The sequence below is a fragment of the Bradysia coprophila genome, unplaced genomic scaffold (assembly GCF_014529535.1).
Source record: "Bradysia coprophila strain Holo2 unplaced genomic scaffold, BU_Bcop_v1 contig_373, whole genome shotgun sequence".
Taxonomy (NCBI): domain Eukaryota; kingdom Metazoa; phylum Arthropoda; class Insecta; order Diptera; family Sciaridae; genus Bradysia; species Bradysia coprophila.
In genome coordinates, this window is record NW_023503632.1 from 1,895,639 (window position 1) to 1,920,685 (window position 25,047).

General features: G+C 35.2%; 1 protein-coding gene across 9 annotated transcripts in view; it reads right to left on the reverse strand.

The window, feature by feature from the left end:
• The window catches only part of LOC119081957 (polypeptide N-acetylgalactosaminyltransferase 2), a 34,975-nt gene that overhangs the window by 6,137 nt on the left and 3,791 nt on the right, over nucleotides 1-25,047 (reverse strand). For 3 of the 9 annotated variants that reach the window (XM_037191257.1, XM_037191255.1, XM_037191260.1), the window contains exon 2: nucleotides 17,410-17,764. In XM_037191257.1, the coding sequence (XP_037047152.1) occupies nucleotides 17,410-17,529 (120 nt within the window). In that variant the 5' untranslated portion in view covers nucleotides 17,530-17,764. Of the gene's footprint in view, nucleotides 1-17,409; nucleotides 17,987-21,552; nucleotides 21,883-25,047 lie in introns of those variants that run through there. The other 6 variants (XM_037191256.1, XM_037191254.1, XM_037191261.1 and 3 more) reach the window with 5 other exon arrangements.

Consider the following 25,047-nt stretch of genomic DNA (forward strand, 5'->3'; position numbering starts at 1 on the left):
CCTTTTCATGCTTCGGGGCCGAAAATGAGGGCAATTTTTCGAATTTTCTCGGGTTTCCGGCCCTCTGCATGAAAACTCACATGTGCACCTGTTTGGGACGGTTGATTTAAGGCACTTTCGCTTGTAGACCTCACTTCGTTCGGCCTACAATCCGCGAAATTGCCTAAAATCAATCGTCCAAAACAGGTACACAATAGTCATTTGTGTACCTGTTTTGGACGATTGATTTTAGGCAATTCCGCGGATTGTAGGCCGAACGAAGTGAGGCTTACAAGCGAAAGTGCCTTAAATCAACCGTCCCAAACAGGTGCACATGTGAGTTTTCATGCAGAGGGCCGGAAACCCGAGAAAATTCGAAAAATTGCCCTCATTTTCGGCCCCGAAGCATGAAAATGACTATTGAATTATTCGTCATCAACTTTGTATGCTATTATTAATCAGAGCACTGGCGCACGGTTTGTTTAATATTGATCAAAGTAAACATCTTGACAAGATTTGACTTTCGCATTATGTACATCGACTTTCGCATTATATACGTAGACTTTCGCATTATGTATTAACCGATTTCGATACATAACTTGCATTTTTTTACTTTCGCTTCCCGTTTGGGAACCGAAATAGTCATTTGTGTACCTGTTTTGGACGATTGATTTTAGGCAATTTCGCGGATTGTAGGCCGAACGAAGTGAGGTCTACAAGCGAAAGTGCCTTAAATCAACCGTCCCAAACAGGTGCACATGTGAGTTTTCATGCAGAGGGCCGGAAACCCGAGAAAATTCGAAAAATTGCCCTCATTTTCGGCCCCGAAGCATGAAAATTACAATTTTCGTAGTTCGTGTGATGAAATTAGTTATTTACGTATCGATTGAGTAGGCCGAAAGAGTTACGTATTAAGTGAAATTGCCTAAAATCAATCGTCCAAAACAGGTACACAAATGACTATTTTTATGCCAAATACTGCGAAAGTTTGTATTTTCGGTCCTCAAATGGTGACCGAAAGTAAAAAAATTCAGGCCTTGGGCCGAAAGTAAATGTCACTGTCATCATTTTACTTTCGCCCCGTGGGCTTGCGTATTTGCGGGCCGAAAGTAAATGTCACTGTCATCATTTTACTTTCGGTCCTCATATGCCTCGAAAACACATGTTCACTTGATTGAAAGTACGCATTGAGTGTTGTGTTGACGATAGCCAAATGTTTTGTGAGCAAGTGAATGTATGTTTACAGTAATTTCATTTGTTAAATTGTTTTTATTTTTATACCAGGGGGCTGCCGCCCCCTGGACCCCCGCGCTTTTCGGTATTTTGGTGTTTCTACAGTAAATTTTGTTGATAACTCAACAGTTTAATTAAAATTATGTTTTGTTTCGGACCGAAAATACAAATCTTCCGCAGTATTTGGCATAAAAAATAGTATGCATCACTCGGGGCAAAAGTAAAAAAATTCAAATCGTGTGATTGCCGCCCTTGCCTGCGGCGCGGGCTGCAAACTTCACACGTTTGAATTTTTTTACTTTCGCCCCTTGTTATGCAAAATACTATTGTATGCTTGCTAAGAGGACCGAAAGTAAAGAAATGTCAATTCAAGGGGCGAAAGCGAAAGCTTTCGCCCCGCGAATTGACAGCTTTACTTTTGGTCATCTTAGCAAGCATACAAAGATGAATTTGAAGAAGCACGATATGCGTAAATAAGGAGGAATATTATAGGTTTGTTTACATAGTTTGTACAGTGTAACAAATCGATTTCAGATCACAGTAGCCTTTGTGGAGAACTAAATTATGCATTGACGAGGAGCAAATTATTATTCTTTTGCAATTTCAAGTTTCACTGAATGTAATGTCACAGAACTTCAAAGATTAGAACACTTTGTAGATGTATAGTATGTTACACACAAACTTCTCCAAGTAAATTTCACTCAATAAATTCAAGCCACAAACTCTAAAATTCAAGTTCCAAATGTAACACCAATGTATGAGTGTCAGCACACATCATTACCGATACTCGGTAAAATTGGATCTAAAAATTCTAAAAATGTAATCGCGTTATAAATTCTGATCAACGATAAAATATAATTGGACATTCGAATCAGCATCATATTTCAATTATGTGGTTTGAACTTTCTAAAAATAGCCCGGCGCTGGAAAGAAAATTCGATAATTGAATTCTCTGGGGTGTGATAGAATAATGCTTTTAAGGATCAGACATGACTTTGATTTTTTTGAACTAGGTACAGCTACAGCATACAGTTTATTTCAGTATATGGGTAACTCCAGGGTTAGTCCAAGCATAAAGTGAGCTGTGTTGGCTATGTTTTGCGGTAACAAATCATTCTATAAATTTTCTAATACTCAGGAGACCCAGTGCTTTCATGCCAACAAGAATTGGAATTTTTAGCCTGCGAAGTGTGACATGTGATCGAAGAAGTCGGCGGTTAGTTGCGTTACACGTTTGTGACTTTTCGAAATATTTTCACCAAATGTAAATTTCGGTAAATTTTTTTGTCGCATACGCGGTGTAATTCCCCGAAAAAATTATTCACCTAGGATATATAAACAAACATTATAATTCTGTAAATTGTCAAAGTGTCATTCGCATATCTTGTTGTATCGTTGTATCGGCAAGCCTCGACCGCTTTGTCATACGTGCATAATATTTATTTTGTTTGGTAGCCCAAAATTTGTTGAAGATATGTCAGATATATCTATAAAAGTGATAATTTCCGGTGGTCATTAATAGCCAGAAATATTTTTTTTCGAAATTGGTGGTTGTTACCCCCCAGAAAATTTTGCTTTGGCTCAAAACCATCTAAAAAATGGTTACAAATTTTTTCGAGATAACCTCGACGAGTCAAAATTCGAGGATGATACTTATCACCACTGGGAAGCTGATTTCACCTACTTCACTCTTCCAACTAACCTGATTGAGCCAAAGTTATTTTTCTCGTGAAGTCATATGCTGTAGCTTTCGAATGACATCGATCTTCAGTTTTTACACTGAGAAAAAAGTTGACAGTTGCGTCCCCAGGTAATGTAATTTTTCATACAAAAATCACATTATCTGTGACAGGTAATGCTGTTTTTGTATGAGAAATTACATTACCTGGGGAAAGATTATCTGTCACAGGTAATAATCTGAAAACTTTTTTGTCAGTGTATATCAAAACATGTAATTTTGGCAATGTTTGGGTCGAGGTGATTTCACCTTTCTTCGAAGCAGAATGAACCAAAAATCTTCTAAAAATTTAATTTCGTGTCATTTAGTGCAATTGTTGAATTATATATAGCGTTCGTTTCTACAGGGAAACAATTTTACAGAAATCATTTGAGATTTATTGAGAATATCTTGGAAAGTCGAATACAAACAAACACTTTTTGGTCATATCTTCCCGAGACGTTATACCAATGACCTCATGTTGGTGTCAAACTACGCGTCTTGTCAATAGCTTTTAGCAAAAAAGAAAATTAGTGAAATCGGTTCAGGTTTCGTGAAATAAACTAGAATTTTCAAAAATTTGCAAAAAATAAGCATACACTTTTATGGTGGTATCTCCCCGAGATTTTCAGCGACCGACCTAATATGCGTCTGGTCAACAGCTTTCCAGAAAAAAAAAGTTTACTGAAATCGGTTTTCATTTCGTGAAAATATTTCGAAAAGTCTCAAATTAGGTGGAGTTACCCATATACCATCTTTTAAATGTCATAGGCTGACAATATCATGGAAAACTTTGAATGCGAAAATTCATTTTTCATCGAATGTTTACGTAATTTTTGAAATACTAATGTTCCTGCCACACACTTCCCTTTTCCTTCCTTTATGCTGAAATTTACATTAGCTATATAATACACAAAATCTCAGTGACATGAATGCCTAAAGTTATGTGTACCGATTACAGGTATTAATGTGGCACACACAGCAGCATACTTCATCTCAATCGTTATGATTTATATAAGATGCATGAATGGGAAATGCTATTAGCATTTTGAGCTTAGAGATCGTGACATTACTGCTTTTAATGTATACTTTACCGTACAATTGAACGAAAGGTTAGAAGATTTTATAATTTTTACAAAATGTGTCTGGAGTTTCAACATCGTATCGTATAAAAACAAATTGACATTTTGAATGTTTTTGGGTAAACTTTTCATTCTAATAAATTACAAAAGTCAAACGATTCGGCTGTTTTGATAAATGAGCTTTTGCAATTATACAAATATCGATGCCAATTATGTTTAGTACATGCTTATGCTTAAAGAGGATGACCTAATTTGTTGTATGTGATAATAGTAAACTAATTTCGTTTCTCTTGACCGTGGAATATTTTGGGTGTGCTCGCAGAAAACATAATCTTATTACACCAAAAACTAAAAAAAAAACTTCTGAAAGCTCTCCTTCACAAGCCGTCAATTTTGTAAAAGATATCTTAAGCTCCTTGTTATTCACTTTCTTGAAAGAGCAAAAGCTTCTTGAGTTACATTTGGTAAAAGGGAGCATAGGCTTCTTGTGTTACATTTGACCGTACAACACGGGCTTTTTAAGCGTGTATTTGACACATTGTGTGTAAAAACTTTGTAAAAAAGTGTACTTTACACACGTTTTGTGCACACACAAAAGTGTGTGAAATACACACTTGCAACAAGAAGAAAAAAGAGAAAGCGATGACTTTCTGAAGAAACGTCGAGTTCTTTGTAGAAGGAATATTCCATTTACAAAACGTTGAACAAGTTTAGTAAAAAATTTAGGCGCTGTGTTGATTCGTCTTAATCTATTTTCTTCAGTTCGGAAACGTTGAATTAGCGTACCTTTAGTCAATATAGGTAATTTTTCCTCTGTACTCGCGTCATTTCAAAGGAACAGAATTCAAACGTCTGGACATTTACTAGTCTAATTTTTTTTGCTCGCTGAGCTCGCGCCATTGTTTTCTTAATAGTTACACTTTTATTTGTCCTTAAGGCTCTAATAGATTAAGATTAGGTCCTTATGTATGTGTAATAATAGCTAGGTGGAAGCACCGACATTTGGTGGGGTTTAAAATGCAGTTTTTTTTTTTAACTTGCCAATAACATTATACAATGTGAAAAATTTCGGCTTCGCCTCGGATCAACAAAATTCACACGAAAACTCTACTTTTCATCTTTTTACCCTAGTCATGTAAAATATTATTCAAATTTTTCGGATTTTTATACCACGCCACATTGTGACCAACAAAGGCCCGAAAAGAATACTTTATTCTGATTAATAGAAATTTTCGTACAATAAAAAATCAAGCATCGGTTCGACTTTAGAAAAATTTCATCAACGACAAAAGCGAAATTTTAAAGAATAGTACATTTCGTACCTAGGACTGACAGTCTTTTTTAGCGTGTGAGAAGTTTCCAGACAGAGCCGAAGGCGAGGTCTGGAATCGAATGCGCTAAAAATGACTTTTAGTCCGTGGTACGAATAGTATTTTTCATATTGGACCGAGGTATGAAAAAGAAGTAACAGTTAAACGCTGAACTTGTGCCGTTTATAAAACGTTATAAATGTCTCCATCTAAACTGTAATTTTTGCTTCTGTAGTCAGAATGATGTTATGCATCACGTTCAAACGGTAATTAATTTAGCTGGAAGCTGTGACAACAAAAATCAATACCTCAAAGTAAATATTTAGGTGACAAAATATTAAAAACATGAAAATAAAACCAAAACATAGCTAACGCCGACCCGTACGAAACACCTATTCGTATCAAAAGCCTTTAATGTGAAACTCTTCATTTCTCTTACTTCATTTTCTTCTCTGCTGAAAAACTATTCTCCCTTTAAAATCACTTACATTATCCACTCTTTGCCTTGTTATCATATACAATTAAATTGCCGGAGGCAATATAGACAGCCCCGTACGAAGTCAAATTTCATAAATTCCTATTTAAACAGCTATATACCGCTATATTATAATGACGAGATGTCTGTCTTTCTTTCTGTCTGTTTGTCCGCTATTTACCGTCAAAATGAAAGTTCAGAGCAAAAAAAAAAAAAAAAAAAAAACACTTTTTGATATGTTGTAGGGAATGGTCTGAAACGTGGAGAAAACGTGGTCCGGTGAAAAGTCTGTTCGGAGATAGTGAAGTTATGACTGTGCGGAGGTGGAAAATGGCAGAATCGATATAACTCGGTCATTTTGAGAGATGGAGCGTCGGTGGGGGAAGAAGAAATGTTCCATTTATTGCGGTGAACAAAGTTGCAGAAGAAAGTTTTTTTCTAACTTTTCATCGGGAGGTGGTAGAGTGGATTTTATGGGGTTTTTTGAGGGTCTGGAAAATGTTTTAAATTGTGGAGCGGCTGTTTTGGAAGGTGGTGAGGCGTGAGCGGGCTCAAATGAAAGGTATTGATGGTACGAAGCGAAGAAAAAAAACTGGAAAAAAATTGGATTCAATTTGTTGGAATTAAGGTGGTAAGTAGGGTGTTTGACCACCAACGGGAACACGTTTGTAATTGCGGCGCGGCTGTTTTAGAAGCTAGAATGGCGTGTGAGCGTTTCAACGAAAGGTATGGATTGTACGAATCGAGGAAAAAAAAATTTAGGAAATTCGGATCAATTTCGAGCGAGTGACAGCTCTTCAAGTGGGCCATTTTTGAGCTACTCCAACGTACAGTGATCGATGATGATTTTGAGTTTTTCTTTAGGTGAAATGGATTTGTTTTCGGGGAAAGTTGAATGGGTTTTAGAGGTGAGTGGTGTGGTTGAATAGAAGTGAACACGGTGTACGCTTTTGTGTTTGAGTGACCACCCCCTCGATTTTTGTATCTTTGGCTGTGAAGCAGATGAGAGTTGGTTTCTTCTGCAAAGTTGTTGGTTATTGAAAGAGTGGTTGTATGGAAGTGACCACAGTGTACGCTTTTGTGTGTGAGTGACCACCCCCTCGATTTTTGTAACTTTTTATGTGAAGCACATGGAAAGTTGGTTTCTTCGGCAAAGTTATTGGTTATCGAAAGAGTTGTCGTCTGAAAGTGACCACAATGTACTCTTTTTATGTGAAGCAGATGGAAAGTTGGTTTCTTCGGCAAAGTTGTTGGGTATTGAAAGATTGGTTGTATGGAAGTGACCACAGTGTACACTTTTGTGTGTGAGTGACCACCCCCTCAATTTTTGTAACTTTTTGTGTGAAGCAGATGGAGAGTTCGTTTCTTCGGCAAAGTTGTTGGTTATCGAAAGAGTGGTTGTATGGAAGTGACCACAGTGTACGCTTTTGTGTGTGAGTGACCACCCCTTTGATTTTTGTAACTTTTTGTGTGAGGCAGATGGAGAGTTGGTTTTTTCGGCAAAATTGTTGTTAATTGAGAGAGTGGTTGAATGGAAATGACCACGGTGTACGCTTTTGTGTTTGAGTGACCACCCCCTCGATTTTTGTATCTTTGGCTGTGAAGCAGATGGAAAGTTGGTTTCTTCGGCAAAGTTGTTCGGTATTGAAAGAGTGGTTGTATGGAAGTGATCACAGTGTACGCTTTTAGGTAATAGTGACCACCCCCTCAATTTTTGTGACTTTTGATGTGAAGCAGATGGAAAGTTGGTTTTTCGGCAAAGGTGGTCGGTATTGAAAGAGTGGTTGTATGGAAGTGATCACAGTGTACGCTTTTGTGTGTGAGTGACCACCCCCTCGATTTTTGTAACTTTTTGTGTGAAGCAGATGGAAAGTTGGTTTCTTCGGCAAAATTGTTGGTTATTGAAAGTGTTGTCGTCTGAAAGTGACCACAGTGTACGCTTTTGTGTGTGAGTGACCACCCCCTCGATTTTTGTAACTTTTTATGTGAAGCAGATGGAAAGTTTGTTTCTTCGGCAAAGTTGGTGGTTATTGAAAATGTTGTTGTCTGAATGTGACCACAGTGTACGCTTTTGTGTGTGAGTGACCACCCCCTCGATTTTTGTAACTTTTTGTGTGAAGCAGATGGAAAGTTGGTTTCTTCGGCAAAGTTGTTGGGTATTGAAGGAGTGGTTGTATGGAAGTGACCACAGTGTACACTTTTGTGTGAGAGTGACCACCCCCTCGATTTTTGTAACTTTTTATGTGAAGCAGATGGAAAGTTGGTTTATTCGGCAAAGTTGTTGGTTATTGAAAGAGTTGTTGTCTGAATGTGACCACAGTGTATGCTTTTGTGTGTGAGTGACCACCCCCTAGATTTTTGTAACTTTTTGTGTGAAGCAGATGGAAAGGTAGTTTCTTCGGCAAAGTTGTTCGGTATTGAAACAGTAGTTGTGGCATGAGTTGTAGAAGGGTACGGGATTCACCAAAAATTGATGGTTTTCAGCAGAGTGTAACACGGGAAGAGGTGTTTTGTTCGAAAAGGTGTAAGAGTGGTGATTGCGGGGGTCCAGGGGGCGGCAGCCTCTTGGCATGAAAAATATAAATAATGGAAAGACGATATTAGGCGTTACAAAAGAAGAAGTTATTGTTTCGGGCTAACTTAACTGTAAATATGTGGGAGTGTCACACGGAAAGAGGTGTTTAGTTGGAAAAGGTGTAAGAGTGGTGATTGCGGGGGTCCAGGGGGCGGCAGCCCCCTGGCATGAAAAATAAATAATGAAAAGACGATATTAGGCATTACAAAAGAAGAATGTGATGTTTTGGACTAACTTTTCATAAGAATGTTTGAGCGGAGCGAAGCGATTTTCGTATAGCTCTTTACCAGATAGATGTTTGTCTCTAATTTCTCTGTTTGTCTGTAACAGGTGTTAGTCTCTAACAGGTGTCTGCCCGGTCTAGCTTGCTAGGATGCGACGTGGCACGAAGTGCCACAGGATGCAGACTAGTACCGCTATATTTACCTATATTTCACTGTAAATAAACATTTCACAGAGGAATATGCTATTATATAGCTCTATATGCCTGTATATAGCTTAATATAGCTGTATATAGGTATATATAGATGTCCATATATGGAATCCCTGAAACCCCTCACACTTAACACATTATTTCCATGTTAACAGAAACTCTCTAAGCATTCGGTCAAAATTTACTCGAGATATTGTCAAAATACACCACGTTCACTGTACTTCCGAGTAGCCAGATAAGAGCTCACTCCAAGAGACCTAGCTCACGCTCCGGAGAACATAATTTCATAAAAAAAAATTTCCCTGATTGGTACGGTCAATACCTATCTAATAAAGCTAAAACAGACGAAATATGTTCAAATGTGGCCGACCTACAAGCAAAAACTGCTTGCCGCCCTGTGCCTGTTCCACACCAAGGGGTCTAACTCACGAGTCGGTCATCCGATTTCCATAAACTTTTTTTTTGTCGATCGGTATTGTAAACACCTTTTATTTGACGTATCACTTACAAGTTTAACGTTTAAATGTCCGGAGATATCTTCGAAAAACCGTAAAGCACTTATTGGGCCACAGCTCGGGAGGGGTCGATCCAAAATCACTCATCTTCGAACTTAGCCTGTCTTTTGACATTACCAAACGGGAAAAAAAAAGAATTTTCAAGATCGGATGCGTTTTACTCAAGTTATCGTGCAGACAGACAGACGGACAGACTGACAGACAGGCGGACATTTTTTTTCCGCGGATTTGGCATCTCTAGACAACCACAATAGGTTTCCCCTTACTCAGCGAGTCCAATTCGACGTGTTACAAACGTATGCGTAAACCTATAAGACCCCAGTACTTCGTACGGGTCTAAAAAGACGAACAGACAACATAAATCCAATTTTATATGCAAATTCATTGTTGGAAAACGTAAAATATCTGCAAACTGCGTTATCGGATGTGTAATGGTGTTCCAATTACATGATCAAATTATAATTTTATTTCCTTGCGATTGGAAATTTAGTATTCGTGGTCACGTACAATCTGAATATAGGCGGTTTTTCTCTTTTGTCTGTCCGTCTGTCTGTCTGTCCGTCTGTCTGTCTGCACGATAACTTGAGTAAAACGCATCCGATCTTGAAAATTCTTTTTTTTCCCGTTTGGTAATGTCAAAAGACAGGCTAAGTTCGAAGATGAGTGATTTTGGATCGACCACTCCCGAGCTGTGGCCCAATAAGTGCTTTACGGTTTTTCGAAGATATCTCCGGACATTTAAAAGTTAAACTTGTAAGTGATACGTCAAATAAAAGGTGTTTACAATACCGATCGACAAAAAAAAAGTTTATGGAAATCGGATGACCGACTCGTGAGTTAGACCCCTTGGTGTGGAACAGGCACAGGGCGGCAAGCAGTTTTTGCTTGTAGGTCGGCCACATTTGAACATATTTCGTCTGTTTTAGCTTTATTAGATAGGTATTGACCGTACCAATCAGGGAAAATTTTTTTTATGAAATTATGTTCTCCGAAGCGTGAGCTAGGTCTCTTGGAGTGAGCTCTTATCTGGCTACTCGGAAGTACAGTGAACGTGGTGTATTTTGACAATATCTCGAGTAAATTTTGACCGAATTTCATGAATTTTTTTTTGTTTGAAAGGTATTAACGAATGTAAAGCGTCGGTACTATTTCCGGTCTCCTAACAAAATGGCTGCCGGCGGCCATATTGGATTTTATTAAAAGTGATATATCTTGGGAAAAATGGTACTTAGAGAGTTTCTGTTAACATGGAAATAATTTGTTATGTGTGTGGGGTGTTTCAGGGATTCCATATATGGACATCTATATATACCTATATACAGCTATATTGAGCTATATACAGGCATATAGAGCTATATAATAGCATATATTCCTCTGTGAAATGTTTATTTATAGTGAAATATAGGTAAATAAAGCGGTATATAGCTGTTTAAATAGGAATTTATTAAATTTGTCTTCGTACAGGGCTGTCTATATTGGCTCCGGCAATTTATTTGTATATGATAACAAGGCAAAGAGTGGATAATGTAAGTGATTTTAAAGGCTTTTGACACGAATAGGTGTTTCGTACGGGTCGGCGTTAGCTATGTTTTTTATTTATTTCAATTTCTTTTTATTGCGGGCTACAATATCTCGCATTGGAAAGCAAATGTAATACCTACATCGTCTGCCAGCAATGAAGTACATTAAATCCCTAAACTTGAAATCGCTTAAATTCAAAGTTATTCCCGGGTGCAAATAGTCATATAAACACTATTTGCACCCAACTCCAACATAAATCCCGCTTTTGTTATGGAAAAATAAGAAAACAAGGCATCAGAACAGTCGGAGCGTTTGCTGCGACTTAACCCCGTACGACCCGTAATCCTATTTCGTCCGTAACCATAATACGTCCGTAGCCGTAATACGCCCGGAACCCTAATACGTCTTCTTCTTCTCTTCTTCTACAACCCTCTAATGCGTCTGTTACCAAAATGCAAGTCAAGTTGGGCATGGTCAAATTTACTGAAAGTGTTCATTTTTAAAATTGCGCATAGCGCAATTACGAAAGCCCGTACGAAGTACCTCTCAAATAAAACCAACAATTTACGATATTATTTTAGAAACCCAAAATTTTTTGCCAACTTTCTATTGGGTATTCAATTATCTCTCAAATGAAAGAAAAACTAGCAAAATCGGATGAGATTTACTCGATTTATGTGCAAAAAACACTTAGAGCCGAGTAGCGGCCTTAGTCCAAGGGCCCAAATTTGAAACTTTTTTCGCCACATTCTTTTCGGTATTCAATTACCTTCCATAAAAAACTAAATCTAGCAAAATCGGATGAGATTTACTCGATTTATGTGCAAAAAACACTTAGGGCCTTAGTCCAAGGGACCAAATTTGAGACTTTTTTTGCCATCATTCTATTCGGCATTCAATTATCTCTCAAATAAAACAAAATCTAGCAAAATCGGATGAGATTTACTCGATTTATGTGGAAAAAACACTTAGGGCCGAGTAACGACCTTTGAGCCCTCCCAAAAAGCTCGCGTTTCATCCTACACAAAAACAATGTTCAGCAACTTTCTTCTACTCGTCAATACCTTTCATTTAATATATCACAAGCAGCTATTGCGTGCGTATTTCGGTAGATATCGTCGAAAGACTGAAAAACACCTATAGCGCCCTAGCTCTGGAAGGGCCGACCCTACCATGCCCATTTTCGAACTTGACCTTACTTTTGTCGATACCAATCGGGGAAAAAAAGAATTTTGAAAAAAGGTTGTGATTTGCTCAAGCTAGAGGGGTTACAGACGGACGGACGGACGGACATTTTTTTTATTGCGGATTCGTCATCTATGAACATAACCAAATGCTTTGCCCTTACTGTCTGCTTCCAATTCGACGTGTTACAAACGGCATATTAATCTTATAAGCCCCCAGTACTTCGTACGGGGCTAAAAACGTAATTTCCTTGGATTTTGATATAGTTGGGTGCAAATAGTGTTTATATGACTATTTGCACCCGGGTGCAAATAGCATCTACCTAAAAATTAAACACTTTCAATGCTTAGCCTCAGCCTCACCTCACAAGTACTTTAATCCAATTTTATGGAGTAATATGCTTGAGCGTAAAGCCATTAATTGAAATGAAAAATCGAAAAGAATTTCGTTCGTCTAACTAGAGCAATACAAATGTACAAAAGAGATCATCATTGTTGCTGATTCAATAAAAGACCGGAACTTTACTTCTGAAATTCGTTAGCAGTGAATCTATTGAAAATTTGTACCAACGTTATTGTAACGTATACATGATTCTCGACACATATTTATTCAAAACATATTTCAATTTCATGGACACACGGGCTGAATGAATTACTGATTTTATCACATTTTGCTCTGGGATGTTCGTTTCGTTTGCAACAAGGCAACATTGATTAAATGTGTGAGCGTAAAACAGTGACGGATAGTAAAGCTTTCGTTTCAGTTTTTGAGAAAAACTCGTTGACCAATTATTTTCCAGGCTCATGATAGTTACTGCTACTTGCTATGCACTCGGCTTCCGGTCTCATGTGACAACACGCCTCAAAAAGTATAAGTGCTCGGTTGCATAAATAACTAAACCTCAAATCTAGAATTTATTTTAACTAAACCGAAACCATAGGAGAGTATATAACACTACGATTGCACCCATAACGTTTCGTCATGTGCAAAATAAATCCATATTGTATGAACGGAAATAAACTACTGTGGCTACCCTGAGATGTGTGTAACCCAAATACTCGCAAAAAAGTTTGAAAATTCATTCTAAATTAATTTGAATTTATTTTCGCGCCATCAATTCATTCATGTAACTTATTTTGCCATATGCCGGAACGCTGAATTAATTTTGGATTTATTCGAGTGAAAATATATATTTTTTTAACTCGCTCCACAAATCTGTGAATTAGTTTTATGACTTCGTTTTGGTTCATTAACAAACCAAACGAATATTATGTATGCGCTTAGCTGGGATATGCTAATGAAAACGTTATAATGTTTGGAAATAATCACTATTGTTTACAATGGTTATTATGGCAAAGGAAAAAGCGGTTGCTTAAGTGAAAATAATTTCGGTTGAACATGTTTTGCTGGAAATTGATTTTCTTATCGTAATCAAGACTTGTACTGTACTTCGAAGCTATTATTTTCTGCTAAATTGTTTAACTAGCAATTTTAAATTGACCCAAAAATGTAGTTAAATAACCATGGCGTATAGTTATTGAGTAATCATAGTACCAGGTTTGTTATGCAATTTTTTCACCGAAAAATTTGTCGGTACAAATTTATTCACTTTGAGTTTTTACAAAAATCTGAAAGAAGTTCTCTACCGGCTCCGAAATTCGGCGAAGTGAGGAAATTGCAGTGTTAAAATTTCCTTTACTTGTAGCTTTGATCTTTTTGGTTTTTCCGTTCGCAGATTGTAAATTGCGGCTCTTTCCTCATCTGTAAATCGGTATGGACGGTCGGTATCTCGAATATGTCGATTCTTTTTGGACCACCAGCTCAACTGATCTTTTGTGACTTCAATTCCGATCTGGTCTTGGACTCTGGTTGCCAATTTCTGATATGTACCGACTCTGACCTTATGTATCCCGCTTTCGTCATCAATCAACTTACGAACTATTTTCGATTGTATATTATCAAATATTGTAATGCCTGAAGTGTGTTGCTTGGCCGGTGCGGTTTTCTTCGATTCGTCATTCCTTCTATCGTCAGTAGGCGGTTCATCGAAGATGGAGATATCCTCGAAACCGAAGGTTTTGTAGTGGTCCATGTACTCTCCAAATTGTTCGTGATTAATCGGCGAGTATGATAATGTAGCGAATGAAATGGACATGAAACATTCAATCAATCTTAACACATTCAAAATAATTGCGGCTTGTCAACTTTCGGCACCCTGGACTTTACTTAAATAGTCGTGGAATGCCTCCAAATAAATTTCTAAAAATCTAGAATTCAGTTTTGGATTTTTAGAAATTTATTTGGAGACATTCCTCGACTATTTAAGTAAAGTCCAGGGTGCCGAAAGTTGACAAGCCGCAATTATTTTCAATGTAACAGGAAGTAGTTTTATAAAGGGTGATGAATGTGAAGCGACATTTTGAGTTCATTTAGGAGAAAAATTCTTTGGAGTTCAAATTTTCAAATTTTATTCACGTAAACGAAAGTAAACCGTTGCACGAATCAAATGAGACAGTTAATAGGGAACTCCAGCCAATTTGGACACGTACAACAGCGCCCAAAGGATTTTCGAATTTTCGAATTTTTTGGTTTTAATATTACTAATGGCATGCAATAAACTGATACAACCATCCACGGAAAATTATAAAATTAAAATAAAGAGCCGGTAGGCGGTACAAGCAATACCTAAGATATCTATCCATTAAAAATATACATTTTACATAATGCACGTTCCGTTTAGCTAGAAGTATAACGAAAATTTAAATTAATTTCGGAAGATTCAATGTAACCCATTCTATATAATTGCCGTAGAGATTGACCATTAAACCTTTTTTTACACATCCTCACCTCTTTTGGGTCGTGAAATTTTAAAACTTTTCCTTTCAATGTTATTCCCTACGTGCAACATTTCTGTAAATGGAAACACTTTTCCAAGAAGTCGCAATTATCGAGAAACATTTTCGCAAGAATACCGGTGAAGTTTTGTCATTCTTTTCGTATAAAACGACTCGCTCCAACGCACTTCAAGCAAAATTGGTACTCTAAATAGGGTACTGAAACTTGACAGTGCTTTATACAAAATTTTACACTGTAAAAAGAGTGGGGATAAAATTTTATACAAAATATTACTCTATTTGTCAGGTGTCAATCGAAGCATTTTGCTTGAAGTGCGTTGCTCGCTCCCGTTAAAAGAGACGTTTTTCCGTTTTTCATACCTCCTGCCTTGTCTGGTCTGTTTTCGACAATACAGCTAAATTCACGTCCAATACCAGGCAAATTAAATTTGTATTGTGAGAATAACTAAATAAAACGACGCACCAGATCTCCTCGACCAGTGAACTATTTTGTGGTCATCAAATCGTCATTAATCAAAGATGAATCCATAACATATTATCATCTTTCGAAAAGAGGACGCCAGATACATCCAATTACATGTAAAAAAAGGTTTCTTCCCTTCTGTAATCAATGAAAACCAAAGCGTAACCTCAATTTAATTTAATGTAACAGAACCTTAAGCAGACACACACATATAATTTACAACATTCCCATAAACGTAACTATCCGAAATGTTAAATTTAATTAGTGAACCAATTTTGTAGACGTAATTGATGTGTTACAGTATACCAAATTGTGGCACTTTAATGAAACAAGTAAGATAATTTTCTTAAATCACCTCCAAAACGGCGACGTTACATTATACAATGTATAGGTCGATAGATAAGATAAGTTATTACGATGAAGAAGGTATAAGAGGTGCTGTTATTATTATTATTTTTTTCGGTACATTGAGATCGACTGTATACATCAGAAAAATCTAAGGCAGGCAGTCCATAAATGATTTATGAAAATATGCTCTAATAACTTATAGAAACAGATTTTCTTAATATTAGGCATACATACAGTAATTACAAGCATCGTCTACATTTTAATCTATACAGAAAGCTGATGTACAGACAAAACCGTTCTTTAAATTAAACACGCAAATGTGAACCTATTTTTTTACCGATATTTCGGTTGTATCTTGAACATATTTCATTTTTTCAAACGAAATGATTCAGAATATTTAAGTGTTCGATGTGCAGTTCTCGTCTTTTGATCTAAACATATTTTAAGAATGCGAATTAGTTGGTGTAAGCCCACCCATAAATGAGGCAGAAAAATAGCTTGTTTAAGGTACACCTGTATCAAATTTTGAACGAATTCCAAGCAATACTTCTGGTAGCGTAAAACAAGCTTCACCCGAGGTGGTAACCACTGTGGAATTTTCGGGACAGACAATGGAATTCTTTGAAAATAAAAAATTGTATTTTGGATTCAAATGGAAATATTTGAATTTGCGCCGCCTCAATTTAACTTTTTTAAGATTTATTTGTACTTTTGTCTTTGTCTTTATATTATGACTGTTGGAACCATTTTTGGAGGTAAATGGAACTTGTGGAAATAAATTGGAATGAAACCAGTTCCATCTATGAACTAAACTGTGATTTTTGGAATTGAATGGAATTTTTTGAATTAAATTGAAGTTTTGGAATTTCGAGTGGAATCTTGAGGAGATATTGAAATTTCGAATGGAAATTAAATATTTAGGATTGTTGCGTTGATGAATACGTGGTTGACTCCGCTTTAATTTATTTTCTTCATGTTTTATTTGCATTTTGGTTTTTATATTATCACTCCTAAAACCATTTTGGAAACTGAATGTAATTTTTGGAGTTGAATGGAATTTTCGAGACTAAATTGGATTTTTCAAACTAAACCGGAATTTTCGGAATTAAAACGGAATTTTTGGAACTAAATCGAAATTTTTGAAATTAGATGGATTTCTTGGAGCTAAACCGGATTTTTTTAAATTAAACAGGAATTTTTGGATTTGAATGGAATTTTTGGAATTTTTTGAATTTTGAATTCGAGTAGTGGAAATGGCACAGATTATTTTCCAGCAGTTACCCCCTAGACTTCACCAGATAAAAGATTAAATTATCTCCGAATAAGGTATCGTCAGGCTATTCGTTTAAATTGGTACACAGTGTTGAAAAACAAATCTAAAACTATTTTCGAAGTTTGTGTGACAAAAACAAATTATGCAAACGGCGCACAAAAGTTAGAGATAAAACTACATAACTTGATAAGCATTTCGAAGGTAACATCACGCGAATAATTTTATTTTGAAGTCAACAAGAAAACTAATAGCTAGATGCTAACGATTCCGTTCAATTACACTAATTCAATTGCAAAAAAGAAAATCACTGACCCGAAATTGAATAATGCTAAAAGGTAGAGCAAAATTCAAGAAAAACAAATCATTTAGAGATTGACTTTCGTTTTCGTTTTTTTTTAATAATTGAATTTTGTCGATGTTAAATTTAAAAAAAAAATCTTCTCACCTTGGTTGTGCCGGACTGGAAGTAATACACCATAAAGAACATCCATGAAATTGACAGGAATATCACTACTTTCAGGTTTCTCCTCATTTTCGTTGGTATTACAAAGTACACCACTTTCATGTCCAATCCTATTTATGTCGTTTGATAAAATGGCATAAAATTCACAATTATATGCACTGATAACATGTAACGCCAACGCAATTATAGCACAAAATAAAATATTAATTTTCAAGTAGTTCACTGTTAATGTTACTTTAGTTGTAATTTTTTTTTTTTTTGTTTAAAAAATGTTTGTGGTAGTGCAACGCACTCACTTGTACATTTTGTATTTGATCATAGAATTTGTATGCGCTCTCTACAAAAACCACTGGTTAATTAATTATATTAATTTTGTAATTTCTTTTTTGTTATTTTTTGTTCGTTTGGTTTTGTTATGTATCTACGGTTACAATTCGTTGATTTAATTTATGAATGAATGCATCTGCACAAGTAGCAATTGTCTCAATTGTTGTTGTTTTATGAATTAGAAAATAATTAATTGCTTGAAACCAACGTATAATGTTTTGTTCCCTTTTCTCTAATAATCATTAGTTGCGGTATGGATAAAAACTATATGAAACTGTACTTAAAGTACTGAAGTAATTTATGTCGATAAACAGCGATGTATGATCTAATAGATGGGAAAACTGAGTTTTAACGTTTCGATGTTCTCGATGCGAAATATACTCATCCCACTCCAAAACATATTGTTGTGTATTACAGATCTTTCTGTCTGCTTTATTTATTTGGTTTAAAATGTTAACTTCTCATTTTCACAGCATGAAAAACAGTTAATATGTCTGAAGAATCAGATTTGAAACGAATACTAAAAAGAGTCTAGATTCCTATATGGATAATAATTGTCTAATATCCATCATTATTACTTAATAAAAATCGTCTTCTTCTTCTTTTTACTGGCGATGTTCATGTTTTTTGTTTATTTTTTCTCGGCTAAATGTTTTTCAGATTTTTTTCTTTCCTATTTATTGATACAGTTTCTCTATTATATAAGTGGGCCGATTTGTTGAAAATTAAAATAGACTAATGGTGAGTGAAAACCATAATTCGATGATCTAATTAAATTACTTGGAAGTAATTCCGACAGGGAAAATACAGAGATAGTCGATTTTTCGCCTTGTCGAAGGAAAACATGATTTAAATTTCGGGTTTATGGTAAACAGGTTTTCGAAGCTACACAGACAAAAATAAGGGATTAGAATTTTTAGGTCCGAGGGGATTACTTTAAACAAGTAATTTTTTCGGGATTAGATTTTTAATCTTCGCCAGAAATTGAAAAAATGTAATTCCATCAGGGATTAAAAGTAGGTCTAAACAATAATATTGGGGATTGAATGATGATACTACTGCTTTTTATTTTCCGTTATAATTTGATTGTCTTGAAATCACACTTTTGAGTTAATTAAATTCGAACACGATTTACGAGCAAGATACGGTTTTGTAAGAAAAACTAATTTGGTCTTAAAATGTTGCAATAGGACTACCGATGGATTATTCTGCCTTACGATACCAGGCTTAGAATAAAAATTTTAAGTCGGTTTGTAAAGATACTACCAGATTCAATAAATCATTAAATCAATATAAACATTACAAAGATAGTATAGATATAGAGAAATTCTAGATCGAAATTTGCAGGAAGGTCAATTTTAGCCGCGAACTATCCCCATTACCACGGGAAACCAGACATTTTTGAATGTAAATGGTTAAATACTTATTAAAAATGGTAAGAAAACTTCAGAAGAATATAAAAATGAAAATCATGAAAAAATATTGAGGTTTGAAGTGACGATTTTGTCATCTGGCAATTTGAATTTTAATCCCACGAGGTATTAGTTTCTTTGAACAACGGTTCACAATAAGCCACGTTGGGATTAAGAACGAATTGCAGCAGTGGTAAGATCGTAGACTGAAGTGCAGGAGGTCTCGGGTTCAAATCTCGTCAGATAAATAAAAAAAAATCTGTTTAATAAAAACATTTCTCATTCCAGATTCACAAACAAGCTTCTTCTCATATCAGACGTGTAGATAAAAACTATAACAATATACGTAAAAATCGTTTTTTTTATTATTTTTTTTCTGAAGTAAAAGTAGGAAGGGTTAGAATATTTTTTTTATTGCATTACAAATAACATTTATATCAGATTAAAATGAGTAAACTAGTAAACAAGCGTCAAACGTCAGGGCCTAAAAGATTAAAATGTAATTCTTCTAGGGATTACTCATTTGGGGATAAGTTCAAGTAATCCCTGAGGGGATTAAAATTAAATTCTAAAAAAGATTTGGTCGCGTACTGTTAATCCCAAAAAGATTTAGATCTGGGTCCATATTTTTATCTGTGTAGCACCCATACCTTCGAGTGTAATTACTAATTTAAGATCTACAAATACCAATCAACTAAGGAGTCGTTTTTGTATAGAACAAAATAGCTATTTTGCTTACTAGTTAGGAAATGGGGCTCTTTTGTGCACTAGATATGAGTTTGCCGAAACGAGCGAAGCGAGTTGGGCAACCCACCGTGTGCGCAAAACAACCACGTAAACGTTGTAGATGCTTTTCTTGAATAGTAATTTTTTTTTGAATGCGTCGAAACCCGTACTTTTCATGTTTGAAGCACGTCTTTCGACGCCCTCAACATGTAAAATCCATTACATAGCTCGGGATAAAAAGATAAAAACTCTACTTTTCATCTTTTTATCCCTTGTCATGTAAAATGCTATTGTATCGCATGAAAATTTTTCACTCTTGAAAATATTTTTCAATGTTTGTTTCGGTCAAGCGAAAACTTGGAAATTTTAAAGGGGAAAAACTCTATGTCTGGCGGTGCAATTGAACCAGGAACATATCGATTTTGAGTCGACTTCTCTGACCGTTACACCACTAGATCGAAAATATTTGTAAAAAAAAATATTTTTTTCAATAAAGTAATCCCGGGCAAAGAAGGGTACTCCATTTATATATTGGTTATATGCATGAAGCACGGAAATTTTCGTGTTTAATTCGACTACATTTCCTATAGATTGATGCTAAAGACTATGAATATTTTCAATTTACAGGAGATAATGATATTATAGATAGACCGACCAAACTTAAACGCATTCCATGAAACGATTGGCCATACAATATACTCTTTCGCTAGCGATTTCATTGTATTGTTCGGCTATCAATCACACGCTTCGTCGTTTATCATGAGCAGAATAAGTTTATTTGAGAAACTGTACAAAGCTTTCTGGATAAAAGAAAATTTTCAGCCCAGTAAAAGTAACTCATCAAGAGTCTCCAGGCAAATGTTGAATTCTGATTTACACACTCAGTCAATAAGGTGTTTGTGATGTTATATGAAGCAATCTCGTTTTTTTTTTTAAAGTAAGAAGAGGTTGAAGAGTCTTGGTAAACATAAATTAAACGTCTGAAGATAACGTAATATGAGTCTTATACACAATCAACCATAATTGCGAGACAGTGCTGCTTGTTATTGAAAAAAAAAACCTATTGAGTTCCTCTGATATGAGAAATAATATTGAATCCAATGAATTCATAACTCGCAGCGAAAGTGTGTAGGCAATAAGTGCGAAATTGAATCGAATGAACTACAATTTTAATCGTAACCTTGACCAACACGCGGTTAGCAAAAATATTTGTGTGGACATATGACGTAAACAAAGATTTCAAAAAACCATAAATTTCAACGGAAGCATTTAATCAGATTTGAGCATACAGCACACATATCATCACACATTAGTTAAATACATTCATTTCAATTATCCAAACTGCTATACTCAAAATTAGCGCACATATTTATCTATCCAGAAATTAATCCGAAATTAAACACTTCTCTCACGTCGGACCATAAAATGTGTACATTAAACATTTTGTATACATTACATCACTCTCACATCAATTCCACTGTGATTATTTATATTACAATTAACGTTCTTTTTTGCTGGTATAATGTAAATGAAGTCAATCGGATTCCAGGTAGCGCGATATTACAATGGAAATTCGGCTCTATTTATATGCGATGTCAATTTAAAAAACACCGCGGAATTTTCTAACAAATTTTATGGAAAAGTAAAACGCTAAACACACCAACTCTTTCACCCGATAAGCCAATTTAAGTTTTCCTACCCAAATTGACTTTCAAACTGTTTCCCGTACACTTTAAAAATTTTCGCGTTTAACTTTCGATGCGAGACACAAAATAAAATACAATAATTTCACATCATTCCGTATGCACGTAACGACTCTATGGTACAGAAAGTTGTTTTCCTTTCATTTAATGTTACAATCTGATCTCGGATGCTATATTCTGTGTGTTCGAAACTATTATTAATTTTACAGTTTATTGGAAATGAAAAATCCGACTAGTTCGATCGAAAACCTTGGCACAAATAAAACACTGATGAAACGAATTTTGCTTCAGAAGCCCGTTACCACTCACCGCAGAGTGTTTTTCTTCTGTTATTTTTTCGGTTTTGTTATGCCAAAAGCATTTGCGTTCGATGGTCGTCGGTGTTTGGTATGGCTCACAGCTCAGTATTGAAACAGTCGTTATGTTGTGTTCGGCAGTTTCGCAGTATCATTTTTGTATTTTACACAGTCTGTCTTTGTTGATTTAAAAAATTTACCACTCCAAAAACAATCTCTTTTATATCGGAGAGCGGATTTGTTTTGGTTGTTCAGTGTGCGCACACCGAGAAAAAGTTGCTGGTACAAAACATTTTTGTATATGCAAGAAAAATGAAAAAAAAGCAGAAAAGTTTAACTTCGAGAATTACAATTTGCAATTTTCTCAAGCAGTTTTCGGTATATTTTGTGCATGCTGTTTGTATATAGTTACAATACACGTACCATTTTACCAGACACTTTGGCAGAGAGCAATAATACCATCAACAACGTATTTTTATTGTGCGAAAAACTATTTTATGGATGGCCTTAGGAAATGATATAACAACGAGAAGTGAACTAGATGATTGAGAAAATAAGTTTATTGTTTATTCCATTCTCTTTGTTGTTTATTGGGTGGGAAGAAAATGTATCATCCGTGCGGTTGTTGGTTTCGCTTCTGCTCTTTTTTTTTATTTATAAAACGAAATCAATGAAAGTTGCAGAGCAAATGAAATAATTTCTTGGATCAATTTAAAATGTTAGATGCTGTGTCGAATGCATCCGATGCTTTGTGCACGAAAGATAAAGATTTTTCGTTATTGAATAGAATGATTTCAGGGTATAATTACATCGATTGCAAGAGTAACATTTCAACAGTGCAACATAAAAATTGACTTTAGACTTTGGATAGTTAATTTGACTTCCGATAGATTTCTAATGTTGCGGAGAAGCCGTGTAACTCAAAATGTGTGGTACAATAATGTGAATAACAGCAGAATAAACAGATTGAAATGAATACCAGTAAAATGTTATTTTACGTAAAACCTTTTCCAATTGCATAATATTTTAAGATCACTAAGAGGATGTTTTTACAATAAGACTGCCATTTAAATGCACTTACTTCCTTAAACTCTGTAATCTATATATTTCTACCGTATTAATATGCTTAAACATGAAATGAAACTGGTCCACAGGTATATAGTCATCCAACGAAAGTTATACAGAATCCGCTATGGTTACAACACTTTTATTTGCATTGTAAAATTGGTACTCCATTTGATTAATGGCAAAATTCATTAAATAAATTAGTCATACGCCGTGACGTTGCTATATTCGAAATTACTTTCCAAAAACTCTAAAACAAAGAATGCGACCTTGAGTCTCTTATTACTATATACACCGAAAATATAGTCATCAATTTTATTGGAGCCGTTAGTTTTGTGGTAACACAATCATTTGTATTCATATAGCGCTGTTACGTAACTTAATGTTTCCAATCAATTTAGCATTCGAATTTTGACAATACTTAATGGTGAGAGTCTTTAAATTGTTGAGAGCAAATAATCCCGATATACCAATTCAATTTGCATGAAATTCTACCATGTGGGAGGTTGGGTTGGTATTTAAGAAAAAGTTTCTAGTTTTTCGATTTTCTAGTGCCATTTTTCTGGATATTGTGATCATCGACGGTAGTACTACAAGTAATAGTTATTTATTAACTAAGCGAATGTGGAAAACTAGTACCGGACTGGCTACCCAAAAGCACTTCGGGCGATGAATGATGAACATTTGAAAAGTACCAGTTCTAGTCTGTGAAAAGTTGTTTTCGAAAGTGGAACGTTTCAATCTTTCCGAATTTAACGCGTAATTATTCCCTTGACTGAAAGTCGTTGGTCTTACATGGGTCACAAAAAGTTCACTACTATGATCAAAAATGCATGAATGTATGACCAAAAACCTTATACATGAAAATGTTTGTCTCACCTAGATCATTCCTTTATAACACGATAACTAGAGTTAATATTCAACGAATTTCCAACAATCTTTTTGTAATCGACGAGGAATGAAATTTCTAAGGCTAAAAGTTTATTAATTGAAAGTATCGGAGTAATAATCTAGGAGTTATTCCGAAACGAAAAAACTAAACGAGTGTGAACATTCCAAACGAGTTTCATTGAGTTTGAAAATAGAAAACATTAGTTCATTTTGCTTATTCTAAAATTTGTTATGAATAAAATAAAAGGAATGAGCAATTCATGATAAAGCAAGTCAGTTGTATGATATTTTTGTAGCAATCGCAAAAATTGATTGAGAAAATCAGTCAGTCAAGGGATCTGACCCACCCAAAAGGTGGACTTAGATATTACCAACAGTGGAATCCAGTGGTCCATCTGCATTGCAGATTCTGCAGTAAGAAAATGGTTACTTTCTCACCGGTGCTGTGAACGATCTGTAGCACATTCAACTTCGGTTGGTTGAAGTTCGCATTTTGCCAACTTAATTTTCTTGTAATTTTTAATTTGATTGAGCTTGAGTATAAATTAAAAAATTCTTTGATTAAAAAAGTCATTCAAACTGATATGAGTACTAATAATTGAAGGTATTCTGTTGTTGCTGGTTCTAACAAAAGACGTCGGTTTTTCTATTATTTTATGAAATTTTAGTGGATTTTAGGATTTGTATATTTATACGTGTACAGACAGGTCGATAAAACGAAAATCAAATTACTTTTTTTGAGTCAGTTTATCTGAAATACAAATCGCAATTGGTTCGATAAAATGATAGTGATGACATGGTTGGCTGTTTAATTAAAAACTCGATTTACCACTTTCACCCAAACATACCAAAATAATCCATAATTTTAAGTTAAAAAATAAAAACGAAATTCACATTCACAGTTCTCAACCAAAGTGTATGAAAGAATATTAACCGGAATGATTGTGGTGTACATATAAATTTCGTTGATACGACCAGCGACCACACTTAATTAACATCATACAAAACTAAAATATATACTTCTCCGTTCAGTGAGATAGGCTTTTTTATATTCAGTTTAATTTCGCGCAAATACCATGACCGCATAAACAAAGTAGTATAATAAAATAATTCGACTGTAAGCACACATTTTGATGCATTAATAAATTCAACGGTAAGACACCACAGAAATATTCGAGTATATATTATGAGTGTGTGTCA